Source organism: Pipistrellus hanaki, assembly GCF_964339955.1.
Source record: "Pipistrellus hanaki genome assembly, chromosome: 2".
In the NCBI taxonomy this organism is placed as follows: Eukaryota; Metazoa; Chordata; class Mammalia; order Chiroptera; family Vespertilionidae; genus Pipistrellus; species Pipistrellus hanaki.
Window position 1 is genome coordinate 167,336,965 of NC_140504.1, and position 21,425 is coordinate 167,358,389.

Genomic DNA, 21,425 nt, shown 5'->3' on the forward strand with positions numbered 1-21,425 from the left:
CAAAGATTTTCTCCTAATCCTCTACCCTAACTTTGGAATTCTCTTAATTATGTTTACCCTAATTTTGAACTAGCCTGAACTATGTTATACTGATTTACAATATTTATTATATTATTTTCAGCTTTATGCTTCAATGAACCACATTCAAGCCCTAATCAATTTTGGGAAATTAAGAATATTAACTAATTTAAGCAAGGAAATCAATGTAAACTTAACTAAAATGTGAACAATATGGAAACACAAAAGCCAAAGTCAACTCCCCCAGTTAAATGAATGTTTGTTAATCAAAGCAACCAATACAACCCTTGTTATATATGAGCAGTCTAATTGTAACATAAATGAACTAAAATCTGGAGGGATATTGTAATTTACTTTATATTTCAAAATGTGAAATAAATATAAACAAAACTGATTACATTGCTTTTTCATATCTAGCTGCTTGGAATTCTTGGTAGATAGCTGAATCTTCCAGTAGTCTAGGAATTACACTGAGAAATACTGCCCTTGAGACCAGAAGTATGCCTGGCATGTAGCCGGATCCTGAAGAGTGGTTATTATTATATTGATTCTCACCTACTCTATCTGCCTTATAGCTTGCTCTCGGTGAATGCAAGAACCCTTTTGTGTGCTCCATTCAAGCGAGCTCCCTGCTTACACAGCATGTCCTGCTACCCAGATGGTGCTCCTGGGGCTTCATCCACCTGATCACTTCACAGATATCACACGGGGCAAAAAACCCTCTCAAAATACTTATGCACCCAATATAGGAGCTCTAAAACTATAAAGCAAATATTAGTAGACCTAAAGAGAAAAATAGACAGCAATAAAGTAATAACAAGAGATTTTTTTTCAGTGTATTTTTTTTTTATAATTGTCTAAAGTTCTGCATATGTCTCCTTTTCCCTCAATTGAACCCCTGCTCTCCACAGCCATTCCCACCCTGGGCAAGCCCCCACTGCCCCAGTGTCTGTGTCCATTGGTCATGCTAATATGCATGCATACAAGTCCTTTGGTGGCTCTCTAACCGCCCCCTCCACTACCATTTGTTTCTGGATCTATTCTGTTCATCAAATTATGTTGATCATTGTAGCCCAGGTATAAGTGAGATCATGTGATATTTATCTTTCTCTGACTGACTTATTTTGCTTAGCATAATGCTCTCCAGTTCATCCATGCTGTTGCAAATGGTAAAAGTTCATTCTTTTTTTTTTATAATGGCATAGTATTCATTGTGTAGATGTACCACAATTTTTAATCCACTCATCAATAGTGGAGATATTAATACTCTTTTCATCCAGATATAAAATTAATAAGGAAACATGGTACTTAAACATTTTAGACATTTATAGACATATACAGAACATTTCATGGAAAAGCAACAGAATACACATTCTTCTCAAGTCCATATATGGAACATTCTTCAGAACAGATCATATATGTTAGGTCACAAAACAAATCTTAAAACATTTAAGAAGACTGATGTCATATCAATCATCTTTCCTCACCCAATGGCATAAAACTGGAAATCAGTTCAAGAAGAAAACTGAAAAATTCACAAATATATGGAGATTAAACAGCATGCTACCAAACAAACAAAATGTGTCAAAGAAGAAATCAAAAGATTAATAAAAAATGCCTAAGACAAGTGAAAATGGAAATACAACATACTAAAACATATGGGATGCAGCAAAAAAAGTTTTAAGAAAATAGTTCATAGAGATAAATGCATATATCAAGAAACAAGAGGGATCGTAAATAAACAATCTAACTTTACAGTTAGAGGGAATAAAAAAAATCAAACAAAGCCCAATTTTAGAAGAAGGGAAGATAAAACAAAGATCAGAGCAGAAATAAATGAAATAATATAAGTCTAAAAAGATAATAAAAAGATAAATGAAAATAACAGCTGTTTTTTTTTAAAGATAAAAAAATTGACAAACCACTGAGAAAAAAGAGAACTGAAATACAAAAAACAGAAATGAAAGAGATGTTACAAGATGATACCACAGAAATACAAAGGATCATATGAGATGGCTATGGACAATTGTATATCAACAAATGAGATCACCTAGAAGTAGTGGATGAATTCCTAAAAATATACAACCTACCATGACTGAATCAGGTTGAAATAGAAAATCTGAATAGACACATTACTAAAGTAAGAAGAATGAATCAGTAATAAATACTTCTCAACAAACTAAAGTTGAGGCCCAAATGGTTTCACTGGTGAATTCTAACATTTAAAGAATTACTAGTAATGAGAGGAGTGAACTCTTCCAAACTCATGATACAAGGCCAGCATTACCCTGATACCAAAACTAGAGAAGGATCCTTCAAGAAAATAAAATTAGGGGAACCAAGATGGCAGTATATATAGGTAAGTGCCTGTACTCACTGCCTCCCACAACCATATCAAAACTACCACTAAAATACTGAAAAACCATCATTCAGAACCACCTGAAATCTGGCTGAATGAAGTCCTACAACTAGAGAAGTAAAGAAGAAAGCACTGGTAGGAGGGGTGGAGTCATGGAACAAGCTGGTCTGACACCCATACGTGGAGTATTTTTTTAATTGGGAGGGATATCTTCAAGGCCTCTTGTGAGAAGCAGGGGGGGTCCCAGCTGCACACCAGGCCCCTAGCCCAGGGTGTTCCAGAGTTGGGAAGAGAAGTTCCTGTAACTTCAGGCTCTTCCATTGTAGACACAATTGGTCTTAACAGCCAATTGGCTTGAAAGTCATTTCCTTGCAGTGATGCCAACAGCAATCAAGGGTCAATTACAATAAAAGTGTGTACACAACCCACACAGGGGAGGCACCTAGAGTGTCCAGCTCAGGTGACTGGGGAGGCTGAGCCACTGGGCCCTATAGGACACCTAATACACAAGGCCATTCTACCAATTCCAGGAAACATAACAGCTCTGACTAATGCAAAGATGCAAACACAGGGAAAGTGCCAAAAGGTGGAGACAAAGAAACATGTTACAAATAAAAGAAATGAAAGGAAGCAAGCTACTGGGTACAGAATTCAAAACAATGGTTATAAGATTACTCAAGGGCCTTAATGAGAGCTTCAAGGAACTTAGTGAGACTTTCAAGGATCTTAGTGAGACTGTCAAAAATGTAAAAAAAAAAAGGACCAGTCAGAAAATAAGTATACACTAATTAAAATAAATAATTTATAGGGATTCAACAATAGAGTAGAGAATTCCAAACATCAAATCAACAATTTGGAATATGAAGAAGCACAAACATCCAATCAGAAGAGCCAAAAGAACAATTACAAGCATTATTGGATTAAGATGGGTGTCAAACTCAAAAACAACTTGCAGAAAGTTTAAACGTTGCTCAGCAAACAATTTCTGATCATTTACAAGCAATGGCAAAGATGTTAAAGGAAGAAAAATGGGTGCCACATCAACTGAACAAAAGACAAATGGAAAACCGAAAAGTCATCAGTAAAGTGTTGCTTAAACGGCACAAAAGAAAGTCTTTTTTGCATCGAATTGTGACTGGCGATGAAAAGAGGATTTATTTTGAGAATTCCAAATGCACAAAATCATGGGTTGATCCAGGCCAACCATCAACATCAACTGCAAGGCCAAATTGGAAAGAAGACCATGCTCTGCATTTGGTGGGATCAGGAAGGTGTGGTGTATTATGAGCTTCTTAAACCAGGTGAAACCATTAATACTGATCGCTACTGACAACAATAATCTATATGAACCACGCTTTGATAGAGAAACGACCAGAATGGGCCAGAAGACATGGCAAAGTATGATGAAGCACCACCACACACTTCAAAACCAGTTAAGGACATGTTAAAAGATCTTGCCTGGAAAGTATTAATCCACCTGCCATATTCACCAGACCTTGCTCCTTCAGATTACCACTTGCTCTGATCAATGGCACAAGCACTTTCTGAGCAGCACTTCAAAACATAAAAAGTGGAAAACTGGGCCTCTGAATGGTTGCCTCAAAACAAGAAAAGTTCTAATGAGATGGTATCCACAAATTACCTAAAAGATGGGGGAAATCTGTAGCTAGTGATGGACATTACTTTGAATAAAGCACTTTTGATGTTTCTCTTGAAATTATCGGGTTTTCTTTGATTATAAAATCTACATTATTAACTGTACACCTAGTATTAAGTATATAGCACTTGGCTAGATCCTGGGGATGGAGAGGTAGTTTGCTCCAATGAGGGGCTATTGGCAACAAAAAGGAGGAAAGCAATTATCACTGTACGACAATAGCCACAGGCAATTTTTGCTTTTAGCCTTGTTATAGCTAGTTTACAATGTTATAACTAGTTTACAGTTTTAATGCTCATTAGGTTTCTTTTATTGTTGTAAACTGTCGTTTGTAATTTTTCTTAATAGTCAGTGTTTCATTTACTTTGAAGGTAAGGTAATTAGGTATATGGTGGAAAGATGTTTATCTGTTACTCTATAAATTGACAATGACATTTCAAAATAATGAACTACTGTACTTAGTTAGGAATTTGTAATAATAGGTGTGTTGTCTTTAAGATTATGTGTATCCTAGAATAGAGGCATTGATTGACAATAATTTACTAAATACATTCTTCAGACATTTAAATCTTGTGTCTCATTAGTACTAGATTTACAGATTATGCTGTATAATAGGAAAGCACAATATCTGCATGCATATTCCCAGTTCATTCTTTTATCTTATTTTGTGTTCCTCATAATTCATTGGTAAAGAAATTGACTTTAATTCCTTTAATACTTAGCATAAAATTGAATATGAGGGTTACAGGAAAAATCCAAGGCTCCATATAATTGAAAGTTTTATTGAAATTTAACTGCAAGCGGTAGGGATTTCTCTGTTTTTAGAGTGCCTTCTTGAAAATTATTATTCGGGTCAGAAGTAGAGTTCCTAAGAAAAGCTTTTCTAAGTTTAAAGACTTCTTTTGGACGGACTATGCATAGATCATAATGATTTCCTATCTGCTGAGTGTATGTGACAAAAAACACTGTTCCTTGCCATTGTGAATTTACCTTCACTTTCTTCTTAGTATGCTTTTATTGATTTTTAGAGAGGAAGGGGAAGCGTTAGAGAGAAATATCAATGATAGAGAAACATCATCAATCACCTGCCTCCAACAGGCCCTCTTCTGGGGATCAAGCCCACAACCTGAGCATGTGCCCTGACAGAGAATCCAATCCTGATCTACAGGTTCCTGGGTTGATATCCAACCACTGAGCAACACAGGTTGGGTGGGACTGCCTTTACTTTTTAAACATTTCAAATAAGACATCTTAAGCTTCCAGTTAAAATTAAATTCATGAATGATTCTGTTAGCAGAATCATTGAAATATTATTTTTAAATATTATTTCATGGAAATTCTTCCAATTATTCATTTATCCAATCATTTGACATTTCATTTTATTTTTTAAAAATATGTTTTATTGTTTTTTTTACAGAAAAGAAGGGAGAGGGATAGAGAGTTAGAAACATTGAGAAACATTGATCAGCTGTCTCCTGCACACCCCCTACTGGGGATGTGCCCGCAACCAAGGTACATACCCTTGACTGGAACTGAACCTGGGACCTTTCAGTCTGCAGGGCGACGCTCTATCCACTGAGCCAAACTGGTTTCAGCCACTTGGCATTTTATTTATTTATTTATTTGTTTATTTATTTTATTGTTTAAAGTATTACATATAGTAGTACATATATCTCCTCGTTTCCCCCCCCCCCCCCCCATTGACCAACCCCCAGCCTCTCCTACCCACTGTCCCAAGTCCTCACAACCTTGCTCTTTAAACAAACTCAGGCTTTTGAAAGACAGACAAGTAAATAAAATAAAATATACAAGATTATATTAAAACTAGAGGCCCGGTGCATGAAATTCATGCACAGGAGGTGTGTGTGTGTCCCTCAGCCCAGCCTGCACCCTCTCCAATCTGGGACCCCTCAAGGGATGTCCGACTGCCCATTTAGACCCAATCCTGATGGGCAGTTGGACATCCCTCTCACAATCCAGGGCTGCTGGCTCCCAACTACTTACCTGCATGCCTGCCTTCCTGATTGCCCCTACTGCTTCTGCCTGCCAGCTTGATCAACACTTAACCACTCCCATGCAAGCCTGATTGATGTCTAACTGTTCCCCTGCCAGCCTGTTTGCCCCAACTTCCCTCCTCTGCCAGCCTGGTCACCCCTGTCTTTCCCTGCAGAGTTGATTGCCCCCAACTGCCCTCCCCTGCTTGCCTGATTGCACACAACTGTCCTCCCTGGCAGGCCTGGTCCCTCCCAACTGCCCTTCCCTGCTGGCCATCTTGTGTCCACATGGGGGCAGGATCTTGACCACATGAGGGCAGCCATCTTGTGTTTTGGAGTGATAGTCAATCTGCATATTACTCTTTTATTAGATAGGATAGAGGCCTGGTGCATGGGTGGGGGCCAGCTGGTTTGCCCTGAAGGGTGTCCCAGATCAAGGTGGGGGCTCCCTTGGGGCATGGGACAGTCTGGGCGACGGGCCTGTGGTGGTTTGCAGGCCAGACACAACCTCCGGTGACCCAAGCGGAGGCCCTGGTATCTGGAATTTATTTATCTTTTACAATTGAAACTTTGTAGCCTGGAATGGAGCCAAGCCTCCTGCTCACTCGGTGGAGGCAGCCATTTCTGTTGGAATTTATGTGTCTTCTATAATTGAAATTTTGTAGCCTGGAGTAGAGGCCTAGGTTGGCCAGGACTACAGAAGCTTGGCTTCCTTCATCGCTTGGGGCAACCCTAGCATCCTGATCTTTCAGCTCCGTGGCTGCCGCCATTTCTATTGGAATTTATTTACCTTCTATAACTGAAACTTTGTACCTGTGAGTGGAGGCCTGGGCCCACCAGGGTGTGTGGAAAGCATGGCTTCCTCCATTGTCAGGGAAACCCAAGCCTCCCTCCTGCTCTCTTTGGCTGTAGCCATCTTAGTTGGGGTTAATTTGCATATTCACTCTGACTGGCTGGTGGATGTGGCTTGTCAGTGTAGTGGAGTGATGGTTAATTTGCATATTACTCTTCTATTAGATAGAGCTGTCTACATGTTCAGTTTGCAATAAAGGTTATTCTATTGAAAACATTCACTATACCTAGAAATTTTTCATCATTGCTCAGAAATAAAACTCTTCCTTATTTGTTCTATAGAAATATTTTCGTAATTTAATTAACAAACAAAATTAAAGACGATTTTATTAATAGGTGTGAACTTAGCATCTCAAACTAACAAATGTTAATATTTGTTTCCTATTTTGTCTTAAAGCTATTTTTTAAATCTAGAAATTTCTTAACCGATAAAGCACTAATGATTACTTAAGATTATTATAGGTTCCACCAGCTGTACGACCTTGGGTAAATTAACCTTTTGACCCTCTAGTTTTCTCATCTGAAAAATAGAGAAAATAGTACCTATCTGTGCTAGATTATCTTCCATTGCTCCTCAGTATCCATGCTCTACCTTGCTTTTTGCCCAGGAAGGTTCTAGTTGGGTTAGATGAATAGGAGGTACTAGCAGTTTATTCCCTACCAGGTCACCAAAGATTGGTTATATCCCTCTATCAGAAGCAGTCCTCTCCATACACCATCCTAGACTTAAACCATAGGGATGGTAATATCTCCCTTAAGCCCTAGATTCTGTATTATTCATTGTTGACTTCCATTAACCCTGTCCATACCTTTATACAGTTCCCTTATTATACTCTTTTCAACTCACCCAGTTTGAAAGTGCTACCTGTTTCCTGCCAGACTGTCTGATCCTATATAACCGCATGGGGTGTTTTGAAAAGCACATGATAAATATTCATTAAGTGTTGACTACCTTTGTTAGTATCAATATTGCTGCTATTAGTATTTTACTTGAGGTTTCATGCTCATGTTCTCTATACCACATGAAAATATTCAAGAGAATGAAATTCAGAATTTTGGAGATCTTTTGCTAATCCTCACAGTGCTTCAAAAATATGATCAAATGTAAACCATGTTTATTGCTAGTCAATCTCATATTTAAAAAGAGTAAAAGGACCTTAAAAGTGAGTAAAAAACCCATAAGTAGACAAGCCACGCCCACCAGCCAGTCAGAGCAAGTATGCAAATTAACCCCAAATAAGATGGCTACAGCCACAGAGATTTTCTGGACTGTAGTTTCTTCTGTAAATATGCTTTGGAATTCACTTCCTGCAAATTCACCTCCTACCATTACACCAAATCTAGCAAAGCATAAATGTCCATATTGTTGGGTTATGGGGTCATAAAAAGAATGAACTGCAAGGTAAACTCAATGACATAAAGTCCTGTTTAATCTGGCAATGCATCTTTATAATGCTTACTTACCAATCATGACATAGGCAAGCATCACCATTCAACAAATCAAAATTCTAATAAAGGTCTACTTAAGCTTTCACCTTACCTCATCCTTTATATCCTCCTGTTGTTGGGCTGAAAAGATCTCCATTGCTGCTATGAGTCTCATCATTAATTCATCCACTGTTGTGTTACCTAGCAACACATGGAGATTGTCATATTTAATTATTATAAAACGGGAAGTCATTCTAGAATTAATCATAATAAGTATAATCTAAAAAATGTACAAACTAATATGCTCTTATCTAGTAAAAACTGGTTTTGTAGTCACAGTTATAACCTTAGTTTCACCACGATGATCTAGTACCTAGAAATTATCTAGCACATGATAAGAGTTTAACAAATATTTACTTAATAAACAAATAAATGAATGAGTGATTGATTGTAGCTCTTTAAGGATCAATATTCTTATCTGCAAAATAAAGGTAACACTATCTCTGTAGGGTTCTTAGAAGGAGTAGAGATAATGTAAAGTGCCTAGTACATACTACACGCATAATCCCTGGTAGTTATGAACAGACATGATAAATGGCAAAAAGTTTAGGATCAAGTTTAATGCAAATTTTGTTCCTTAGCAAATCCTTGAGTTTTCATTTCTTATTTGTAAACTGTAGTGCATATGACTCAGAGTACAAGGCATGAATATTTTATGAAGGGTACTAGAATCATCAATGGGACAATACCATTCATTAGTGGTAAAACTGACTACATACTGACCATTAATTTTCAGACTTAAGCCACTGCTTATAAACTATGCTTCAACCCTAATTGTAAGGACTCACTGCCAAACTGATCTTATGGGTACTTTATACTTAAGCCCTTAATGATCCAAGATGGGAGAAAAGATACCAGTTAATGCAGTTCAGGGCAAATTTCTTCTTTATAGCTTACTGCAGTGGTTTTCAAACTTTTTGGCTTCAGAATCCCTTTATACTCTTGAGATCCCTAAAGAATTGTATGTGGGTTATAAACATTTACTGTGATAGAAATTAAAACTGAAATATTTAAAACATATCAAATCTTTTAGAAATGACAATAATAAAGTGATGTGTTAATGTTACAATTTTATGAAAAATAACTGTATTCAAATAGAAAAAGTTTAGTGAAAAGAATGGCATTGACTAACATTAAAAAAAAATCTCTTTAATGTGTGGCTTAACAGAGCAAATTGGATTCTCATATCTACTTCTACAGTAAACCAATTATAATATTGTCTTAGTTTAAATTTATGAAGTAATCTGACCTCACAGAGATATGAAGACTAAAAAGTGAGTATTTTTAAAAATATGTTTTTATTGATTTTAGAGAAAGGGAAAGGGAGAGAGAAAAACATTGATTGGCTGCCTCCTATGAGCCCCCTACTGGGGACCGAGCCCAAAACCTGGGCATGTGCCCTGACCGGGAATCAAATCCACAACACTCTGTCCACAGGCCAATGCTCCTGAGCAAATTGGCCAGGGCAGCTGAGCAGTTCTTCAACATTATTAATGAAACTGATTGTTTTAGTTATAGAGAAAACATAAAATACTGAAGGTTTTATTTAGTGTGGTGCACCTGAAACATCTTTTTACTTTGTGGCATAGGAGATACTATTTTCAATTTAAGTTTTGCCACGATAAGGTAATATTTTATGCTAATCAATAAAAAATCATTCACTTATTTTTTTTTTTGGTAAAGAATGTAAAGATTAATTTTTTGGGAAAGTTTAAATTCATAGGTATCCTAATAACTTCATGCCTCAGAGTTGCATCTTAGACACAGATTCACACTGTAAATAATTCCATTTGCAGTATCAAGTCATTGAGTTTTCTAGATAAGTAAAGATAAGCATTTCTTTCAACTAATCATACATTCAGCAAATCTCTATGTATATATACATATATGAAATGTCATATTTGACAACTGGTTATGACTTAATTGCTAGTTTAGGGAATTAAGCAATACTGAAGATTCAACATGATTATCCTATGTCTCAAGGGCTGTGTAACTTTATTAAGGCATTTCTGTTGGATTTTCATAGAGTATTTAATTTTCCATAGTACCTATACTTTTTGAAGTTTTTCTTCTTCAAGAAGTTCTATATTTTAAAGTACAAAAATATTCACCAATATAAAAGATGGCTGTCAGCTCTAACAGTAAATATTGTAAGGATATTATATACAGACAGTGCACTCCCCTTGTAACATGTACTTTTTACCTTGTATCACATTTAATACTTCATTAGATGATCGCTTTCCCATAATAATCAGAAAAAGTGGAAACTGGTCTGTTTTTTGAGTCCGAATAGTTTGTGCAACAACGCTGCCAAAGTGTCTATTACACATGGTCAGGAATCTAAAATAAGATAAAATGCAAAGTAAGTTTCATTTTAGAGTTTAATAAATTTAGTAGTATCCCAACATAAAACTTGCTGAATCTGTTATGTTAAAATTAGACCGCTTGTTTGATATCACTATGTAAAGTCTTCCTATATTGAATTTTCCACTACATAATAAATACAGAAATGATTATCATTTAGAAAAGCAGGCAACACACCCTAAATGCCTTATGGGGCTGACAGCACAGGATTCTTAGTCTTAAACACTGTAAGCTATACTACCCAAACTATGAGAAAACAAAATGAATTTTAACAGAAAACAATTTCTTAAATAGGACAAATATTTCAAGTTACAAAGTTAATTGACTACCATTATCCTAATATAAAGAGAATTTAGCAACATTTTCACAAGTTTTTAGAATTAAGAATTGTACTTCAGAATCATGTTTTCTCCAAAAGTAGCAGGTCTTTTAGTTTCATACTTAGTATGGGATAAAAATAATAATTCTAAGCTTTTGACCAAAAAAAGCTCAGATATTAGCATACTGAAGTCTAGCATTAGTATTCTTAACACGATCTGGAATAAATGAAAAAACTGATAAAGCTTTTCTCTTCTATTAGAGGACTGTTTGAAATTAGCATTTCTTTCAAGAGAAAAGGGTAGCTTATGATATGTTTTCAGATCTGATGGTAAAAAGTAAATGTCATAATAATAATGAATTATGAAAGACCAAATGCAAATATAGAATGCTTTAATAAGATCCAATTTAATAAAGTCTGTAAAAATAATGGACTTTTAATAACACAGGTCACAAAAGGCAAAACAGTGGAAATTCTGGGGACTAGCCACTGGTACTAGCTTATTAATTCTTAATTATGTTCATGAAAGGCAACTTAAATCGTGTGTTTTCTTATGCCGTATGATAATATTTTAGGTAACAACTACTCTGAAATGTATGTTCTAGCTGATGAGCAAAGTCCTATTGTCACATGCATTAGAAGGTAAATCTATTTGAAAAGACAAACAGCATTAAAATGTCATGTGCTTAGATTCATTTGATATCCAAATTCAAAATAGAATCAAACCTCTTAATTTTTAAAGCTCATATATTTCTTGTGTATAGAAATTTATCACCAAAATTTGGGCTGAATCCTTCCCAAAATCTGTGATGTGACTACATAAAGTAGACTGTTTAAGGTCCATTAGAATTGTCGGCAAGAATGTCAATTCAAGTTACCACTACTGCAAATAAATTCATTTGAAGGTAGGCGAGTATACACATTTAGAGCAGCAATAACCAGACCTTAAGCCAATTTAAAATGACAAGGCCTTAAGAAACCCATTGTTACCCAACCAGTGTAGTTCAGTGGTTGAGCATCAACCTATGAACGAGGAAGTCATAGTTCAATTTTCGGTCAGGGCACATGCCCAGGGTTGCAGGCTCAATCCCCAAAAGGGGGCGTGCAGAAGGCAACCGATCAATGATTCTTTCTCATCATTGATGTTTCTCTCTCTCCCTTCCTCTCTGAAATAAATAAAAACATATTTTAAAAAACAGCAACAACAAAAAACCATTGTTTGCCATGAAATTACTAGTATCAGTGCCCTTATGAAAATTCAGATTTTCATATTCTACAACTATTATGGGATAAAAGGCGCTCAAGCAGCCTAATAAGCCTCTATCCCAAATTTCACACCCATATAGCTTAAGTTTCTCAATGATGTGTAGTTTAGGAGACTAGAAAGTTAAGATCTTATTTTTCTTTCCATAATATTTGAAGTCAATCTTGATCTGACCATTGGCAAACTCTGAAATTAAAGATGTCAAAAACAGAATGTCATTTCCTACAAAAGGGAGAAAATAAGGTCTTGTTGAAAATAAGGTATTAAATGGATATCATGCAGTAAATGCCCAACACAGAACTAGCCTCACAAATGATACCAAATACTAGCTAAAAAGGAAAGAAGGAAGGAAGGAAGGCTTAGTGGTTTTATGAATTCAATTTTAAGACAATTTTGCCTGAAAACTGTGTAATTGCCAAATTCTCTTTTTGTGAAAATGAGCTAAAATAATTATGAAAATATAGTTATTTTATTGGGTTTAAAATAATATGTAACACAAATTCCAAAGCTATACAAAACATACTTGAGAGAGGTGCAGACTTCAAAGACACAACTGTTCAATTAACCATAAAACAACAACAAAGTGGTCAGTTTTCTACCAGGTATTAGTAGATCATTCTAATTTTGGAGGTAATTGAGAAATACAGGGATCATACAGCCAATTGATATTTTTTAGTGGTCTTAACTAGCATTTTGTTCTAATAAAAAGGAGACTGTTAAAATTAATGCAATTAATCTTCCTAAGATATACTAACCATGTGTACTTTGAAATTTTCAAATTGTAATCATTGACAGCCCGTAGGGGCGATGGACAACCACAAATTATAAAATTCTTTCTTGTCAATTCCTTCCACTACAATTTACAAGTACTTCACAACACAGATATCAAATCTTTCTCATGCCTCGGAGGCTCTGCTTATTGTAAAGATCATTCATGGCACAAAGTCAGCATTTACAGCACATTACCAGTAGCACAAACAGACTCAGAAAATATAAGTTGTTTTAAGAGAAAATAATGTGGTTCTTCTCCTTTAGAAGAGTTAAGTATACCAGTGCATTTAGTGGCAATACCAAAGCTGTCAACCTAACTAATTGCATATGGCATTCATCAGGGTGAGATGCCATGAAGGGATAAATGTGTCTATAGTAATTGGACTCCTGCAATGTCAAACTCAAAGGGGGAGAAAAAGCAACTGTTCTGTGGCAAAAAAAATGGCTTTTTTTTTTTTTAGTTATATTTTAATAAATCAAAGCAGCCTACGTATCACAGACCTATTTAGGGAAAAACAAGTTGATTAATCAACCCCTCAAACAAAAAGCTAAAGTGACAAATATGTAAAGACAAAGAACAAATACCCTCAATAGGGGGTAAAATGAGGGAGAGAAAAAGGAAGTAGAAGAAGGAAAAGGGTTAAGAAAATGAATTAAAGAAAACAGTTAATCACAAATCAGGTGCTTGGTGCCTTATGCAAATTAATCCACCATCTTTGTTGGGTTAATTTGCATACTCACTCCTGATCGGCTGGTGGGCATCATGAAAGAATGGTCAATTTGCGTCTTTCTCTTTTATTAGTGTAGATCCCCACCCAAGGATATTTTCCCATTGATTTTTAGAGAGTGGAAGAGAGAGGGAAAGACAGAGAGAAATATTGAGGTGAGAGAAACACATCAACTGGTTACTTCCTGTACAAGGCCCAACCAGGGCTCGGACCTGGGAGAAACCTGCAACAAGGTACGTGCCCTTGACTGGAATTGAACACAGGACCCTTTGGTTTTCAGCTGACAATCTATCCAAGCCAGCCAGGGCAAACCTGCATTTTAATTGGCTAACAATATTCCATTAAACACACACACACACACACACACACACACACACACAGCCATATTTATAACTTTTCACATAGAATAAGATTTTTTAGGTTTTTTTTTTTTCCCCCCCATTAGAAAAAATACTGGAGTAAACATTCTTAATTATATCCTCAGGGGAAAAAAAGCTGTGAAGTGGAATTATAAGGTAAAAAGGTAGAATCACCTAATGGCTACTGATACATGTTATTAAATTCTAAAAGTATGGCATAATGCCTCTCCATGCAAATGCAAACAGTGTATGCATGTTAGAGAACACAACAAAACTAAAGACAATTTTAAGAAAACACAGAATAAGAAGTTGGGTAGATTTAATTTCAAAAGCATCTCCTGTCTGAGACTTAAGACTTTCCAGTAACAGTAAACTGCTAAATTGTTTCAATATATTAGTGGATAGGGTTTGTTTGTTTTTAATAGATAACCCACAATTCAGTTTTATTTAGATCAAAAGATACTTTTGATCATACTGGAAGAAACTCAGCCATAGTTTGGAATCTGTACCCAAAATTACACATGCAATAACAATATTCTGCTAATACAGTTGATTTGCTTCTGCATTTGTCTACTATTTGCTTAATAGTAACAATTATAAACAGCAGTGCAACTAGTATTTGGAACAATCCTTACAGTGTTACAGTATCAGGCACAACTTTTTACATCTCTTTACACCACTGCTTCTCTTTGCATACCTGGCCTTCTTTTTCAGTAAAGTCATTTTTTATATTGAAGGTCCTGCAAATCTCTTCAGGGGTTTTTTCCTTGATCAGACTGGCAATAATCTTACATGTAACATCAAGCAAACCTTTGATGTCTAAATAATTTACAGCCAGAATAAGTTTAAAAAGTGTTCCTTGGACAAATTTGAAGAATTCTTGGTCCCAAACAAGGATATCATCTGTTCTCTTCTTTGTTCTCATCATCCTCAGGAGAAGGAGGGTCATCCTTGTGGTGGGCACACTACTGAATGACCTTTTTAAATATTGCTGTATTAACATTTGGTAGAGGAACTGGGTCATCATCACCTTCATCATTCATTCCCAAATCTTCTAATATGGTCTTGATAGTCACAGATTATTAGGAAATTTCAGCATCAACTTCAAATATCTCTCCATCAGAACTCTGCAACTTAATTGAAGGCATAGCAACAGAGCGGCTCAGCGTCAATCTTCATATGAAAGGCGCAGGCCAGTGGACAGTTTTAAAAAACAAAGTAACTTCTGCCCTGGTCAGGTAGCTCAGTTGATCAGAGCATCCTCTTGATATGCCAGGTTGAGGGTTTCATCCCCAGTTAGGGCACATACAGGAAGCATCCAATGAATGCATAAAAAAGTGGAACAAACCGATGTCTCTCTTTAAAATGTCTCTGTCTAAAACCAACCAACAAACAAAAAACTAGCCTGGCAGGGTGGCTCAGTGGGTCGGTGTGTCATCCCATATACCAAAAAGTTATGGGTTGGATTCCTGGTCAGGGCACATACCTGGGCGTGGGTTTGATCCCAGACAGGGTGTGTAGAGGAGGCAATTGGTCAATGTCTCTTTCATCTCTATCTCTCTCCCCCGCTCCCCCCTTCTGCTCTGTCTAAAAATCAATAAACATACCCTTGGGTGAGAATTAAAAACCAACACAAGAACTAAATAACTTTAATCTAGCTCCTTATTGCCGTCTATAAATCACTCAAGTGGAAAGGCTTTGAGGCACTGACAGTTTAATGACAGGACTATATCTAATCTATAGGGACTAATTTATACTAATTTTTCGAGAAACAATAATCTATAATAATAAACGTATGCCTATTAGACCGGACGAAGCCAGGGCTTCGAGGGAAGCCTGGGTCCTGGGTGCCTGCCAGCAGCAGGGGGAAGGAAGGCCTACTCTTGCACAAATTTCGTGCATCCGGCCTCTAGTAAATATATAGATAATTGGCTGTCTTAAACATTTACTTGAAACAGCTCATATAAATCATTGTTGGGAAAAATAAGAGAAAACATCTAATCCAATCTCTTATCAAATACAGAAATTCCTTCTTTGGAAATGGAAGAAGATTCGTTTTTCCTGGGCTGAATAAAAAAGCAAATTAGCTCAGCTTGTGTGGTTCATTGTTTGAACATCAACATATGAAGTAGTAGGTCATGGTTTGATTCCCATCAGGGCACATGCCTGGGGTTGCAAACTTGATCCCAGTAGGGGTCATGCAGGAGGCAGCCCATCAACGATTTTCTCTCATCATTGATGTTTCTATCTCTGTCTCTCTGAAATAATTTTTTTTTTAAAAGCAAATTTTTACTAAATGCCAGATATTTCTTCTGTGTTCTTTAACCAAACATCAATAGTTATGAGGACCCACTAAATATATGACAAGACACGGCTTCTTTTTTTTTTTAATTAAAAATATATTTTATTGATTTTTTTACAGAGAGGAAGGGATAGAGAGCTAGAAACATTGATGAGAGAGAAACATCAATCAGCTACCTCCTGCACACCCTCTACTGGGGATGTGCCCACAACCAAGCTAAATGCCCTTGACTGGAATCGAACCAGGGACCCTTCAGTCTACAAGCTGACGCTCTATCCACTAAGCTAAACCAGTTGGGGTTTCTGTTCTTAATACACTAAGGATTTTTTGGGTTTGCTAAGTCAAGGACCCCAAAAAGGAAACATATATGGTATATAACCTGTGCCTAGGTGTAGAGGTTCAGAGTAAGTGTTGGGGGGAATCAGAGAAGGGAATGGGTGTGTAGAAGTCAGGGAGAACTTTGTGTTCCAAGATGGTGCTCCTGGGCAGCTCTCAGGAGGAGATGAATCATCACTGCTTCCCAGCACCTAGTGAGTAACATATATTTGTTGCATCAATGGGCCAAGTCACGCTTCAACGACCTTTATCTTCACAATGACAATGTTACCGTAGTACTTTCCTTTTCCTCTCCCAACTACTTCTGAATAAGTTTAATAAGACAGTTGGCAGGAATCATCATGATCTCCAAGGCTTCTATTACTGTGCTTCCACCTCCATAGGTCATGTGGACACACAAAGCAAACATGTACCGGTCCACAAGTTCATGATTCTAAGCTTCCTTCTTGAGTTTCAGCATACTGCAATTTTTACATAATTTCATTCTGTCACCATCCAGTGACTGAAAATGTGAGTTAAAGAGGTTCAAAATATTCAAATCCTTTATAATAAAAGCCTAATATGTGAAGTGTCTGGTCATCCAGTTGGCCGTTCAGCCAATCAAAGTGTAATATCCTAATGATATGCTAAGGCCACTCAAATGCTCATTATGACGTGCACTGACCATCAGGGGGCAGACAGCCGACTGGTTGACCAGCTGCTATGATGTGCACTGACCACCAGGGGACAGGTGCTCCAACCGGTAAGTTAGCTTGCTGCTGGGGTCCAGCCAATCAGGACTGAGTGAGATGGGCCAGACACAGTCTGGAGCCCTCCCATGGTCCCTCCCTGGCTGGCCAACCTCTCACGTCCCTCTCCAACCCTGATTGTGCACCAGTGGAGTCCCTTGGCCTGGCCTGCACCTTCTTGCAATCTGGGACCCCTTGGGGGATGTCTGAGAGCCAGGTTTGGCCCGATGGTAGAACAACCGGTCGCTATGATGTGCACTGACCACCAGGGGACAGATGTTTAATGCAGGAGCTGTCCCCTAGTGGTCAGTGCGTTCCTAAAGGGGGAGAGCCACTCAGTCAGAAGCCGGGCTCACAGCTGGCGAGCACAGCAGTAGGGGCGGGAGGCTCTCCAGCCTCCGCAGCAGCACTAAGGATGTCTGACTGATGGCTTAGGCCTGCTCCCCAAGGGCTCCCGGACTGTGAGAGGGCACAAGCTAGGCCCTCCCAGAGTTCATGAATTTTGTGTACCGGGCCTCTAGTGTTAACATATTAGAGAAAGTAGTCTGCAGGCTGACGTTCTATCCATTGAGCCAAACTGGTTTTGGTGAAGAGGAGACATTTAAATGGATACCTGAAGAACAGAATATTATGGTCATTTTTGTCTGATGACATCCATTTTCTCGTAGGGGTGTCAAACTCAATCAGAGAAGGGGCCAAAATCTAAAATCCAGCCTAAATCGCGGGCCGAATGGTTTACTGAACAGTCATAAACTGACAATGTCATAAACTGACAGCGGAGTGCAGTGATGACAGCGCGGTGCGGGCCACATTGCAAGGCCTGGCAGGCTGGATTTGGCCAGCAGGCCTTGTGTTTGACATATGTGATGAGCAGCCGGGAAGGGGAATAAAGAGGGACATGAGATATTTCTTTCATGAATGAGAGGTGATATGAAATAAAATCTCTCCATTATTGTGTATTCATTTAAAGTTTGTGTTAATTTTTTTAAAACCAGTCAGTGCAATTTTCTCCACCAAGTTCAACTGCACGTGCATAGGCACACGGAAGGTGAATAATTTGGTTTAACACAGTGAGTACAACAGAGGGAGACAGCAATGAGGAAATTTAAAGTATACAAGGAAGTGATAATGGTGAACCTTGAAATCTAAATAGGATGAGAAATGAAGATTGGAGACATGAATTAAGTCAAGTAGTATGGTTTAATAGATTATATGGCATTATGAGATCAAAAACTTTAGAACTGCTGATACTTGAGTAGGTATATACAATAGGAAATGTTGGTCAGAGCCAGATGTTTGAAATCAAAATATATATGGTGATTTATTTTCTGTTGATAACCACATTAATTGTGGTAAATGAAAGAAAAATAAACATTTTCTGGAGTTGGACATATCTAGAAACTAAGAGGATTATCAAGAATGATAAGAGATAAGGAATCAAGGTATAATTTATGAGTGATAAAACTTGGGAGAGTTAATAGAATCCGAATTTCAAAAGGTCATGCTAATCAATTATATTAGTAGAAAAAAGAGATCTACAATAGTTTAATAACAACTTATATCCAGCTCATTCTGGGCAACCCCAAACCTGAAAAACTGGTAAAGGGTTTTAACTGACCCCCAATTCAATATGAGCCAATTATAAAATTCAGAATATAAGTGAGCACAGCACCAGAAGACCATCCCCTGGAGCACTATGCTAGATTGTGGGCACCTTTAGAATGGGCTGAGCCAAGAACACCCTGCCATGTGGAGAACAACGGAAAGAATAAACATACTTGGTAAGAAAAGGCAAGAAAATTAGGGCAAACAAAATAGCTGTAGTTAAATTGATAATGCAGAAGAGAAGTTAGGCTTATTCCAGGTAATTCCAAGGCCAAAACTAGAACCAAAGGGAGAAGGTTGCAGAAGCTCTCTATAGGAAGAACTATAGCAAAAACATATTTAGCTTTTACAGCAGATAAAAAACATATTATCTTTTGAAGCTTTCATTTTTGCTCTCCCTAGCAATATTCAGGTAGAGATTGTAGTAACAACAGAGATATTGCAGGTTCGATTCCAGACCATTTCAATAAAGTAAATATTGTGCTGAAACCGGTTTGGCTCAGTGGTAGAGCTTCGGTCTGCGGACTGAAAGGTCCCAGGTCCGATTCCGGTCAAGGGCATGTACATTGGTTGCGGGCACATCCCCCGTAGGGGGTGTGCAAGAGGCAGCTGGTCGATGTTTCTCTCCCATTGATGTTTCTAGCTCTCTATCTCTCTCCCTTCCTCTCTGTAAAAAATCAATAAAATATTTTTTAAAAAAATAAAGAAAATATTGTAATAAAGCAAGTTGTGGTCTTTTTGCTGGTGAAGGGCCTGGCCTTCAGTTTGTAAAAAGGCAAATCTATGCCATGTAATAAAGCAAGGAGAAATAAAACAAGGTATGCCTGCCTGTATAGGGAAAAATGCATGCATGGCTACAAATTGGACACTAAGAATGATTCTAATCCCTAACTCAAACATTTGGTGAATCTCAGGTTTATTTGTTACCTGAGCAAAAAGTCCATGCCTTATACTTTTCTTATCTTCCCCCCCCCCCCCCCCACACACACAGCTTTGCACAGTTATTCAGTATATTATTGTTGTTGAATAATCCAGCCTGGCAAGGTCATGGGAAATAAAGCATTATGTAGCCAAAAAGCATAGGTAGATTGGAGTTTACATATGGTACAGCCGTTGCATGACCTTGGGTAAGTTACAGAACCTCTCTGAGCCAAATATAGTTTCTTCATATGTGAAACTGTACCTTTGCAACTTACTTTTCAGAATTACGGTTAAATGAGGTAATGTATAGAGTGAGGATTAAATGAGCTCATACATATAGTGTATGGCACATAGAAGGTGCTTAATTAATGGTTCAGTTGTTACTATGTGTTTGGTTTTTATTTATTTTTTATTTTTTAAATATATTTTATTAATTTTTTACAGAGAGAAAGAGAGGGATAGAAAGTTAGAAACATCAATGAGAGAGAATCATTGATCAGCTGCCTCTTGCACACCCCCTACTGGGGATGTACCCACAACCAATGTATAATACATGCCCTTGACCGGAATCAAACCTGGGACCTTTCAGTCCACAGGCCGACGCTCTATCCACTGAGCCAAACCGGTTTTGGCTGTGTTTGGTTTTTAAAAAAGCTTTTAGCTAATGATTTCCTCAGAGAAACTCCTGTCATAAGTGGCATGAGCTTGAAATACAGTTCTAAGGGTAAAGAAGCTGCCATTATTGGTGAAAGTGGCAGAAAATGATTCCTTAGCTACACCCCAGTAAGGCCACTCTGACCAAATCATTACAAACTGGTATCAATGAAGTACTAAGAAAGATCTAGTTCATGATAAAAATAAGATTTGATAAAAATTTACAATCCTGTTCTTTTGAACTATCTTGTCAACAGTATCACCTTTGTACTGTTCTTGTCTAACAATAGTTTCCACAAAGACTGAAAACACATCAACTATTGTATTTGAGTTAAATGTATATTTCCTGAATAGCAGTAATTAATGTTGAGAAAAAAATATCTACTTTTACACAAATGATTGATTCTAACATAATGCATATACCATCGGGCAGTTATGGGTATAGTACTAGGTAGTAGTAGTGTGGGAAGTATCTAAATCAGAATAAAAAAGGCTTATAAACTGGTCGTTTAAAGTTACTTCAAAGAACATTTTTAAAAGAACGACCTTCTATTTTAAAAAGAGTAAAGAATGTATCATAAACAGTTTGGCCATCATCTGTATATAGACTGACTTGTTCTCAATCATGAGGCCATCACCTTTTATCATTTCCCTCTTTCCTTTCCTTTCAGTACTATTAGGAAACTATTCATAAGTGTACCCTTGG

At 37.3% G+C, this 21,425-nt stretch overlaps 1 protein-coding gene and 1 pseudogene across 2 annotated transcripts in view; both read right to left on the bottom strand.

The window, feature by feature from the left end:
• Positions 1 to 21,425, bottom strand: part of FAF1 (Fas associated factor 1) — a 292,045-nt gene that overhangs the window by 51,533 nt on the left and 219,087 nt on the right. The window contains exons 14-15 of the mRNA XM_084872908.1: positions 10,572 to 10,708; positions 8,421 to 8,509 (exon numbers count right to left, since the gene is read on the bottom strand). Of these exons, the coding sequence (XP_084729034.1) occupies positions 8,421 to 8,509; positions 10,572 to 10,708 (226 nt within the window). The remainder of the gene's footprint in view (positions 1 to 8,420; positions 8,510 to 10,571; positions 10,709 to 21,425) is intronic.
• LOC311616949 (S-phase kinase-associated protein 1-like) lies at positions 14,579 to 15,598 on the bottom strand (annotated as a pseudogene). Its single transcript has one exon. The product of its transcript is annotated as an S-phase kinase-associated protein 1-like (transcript).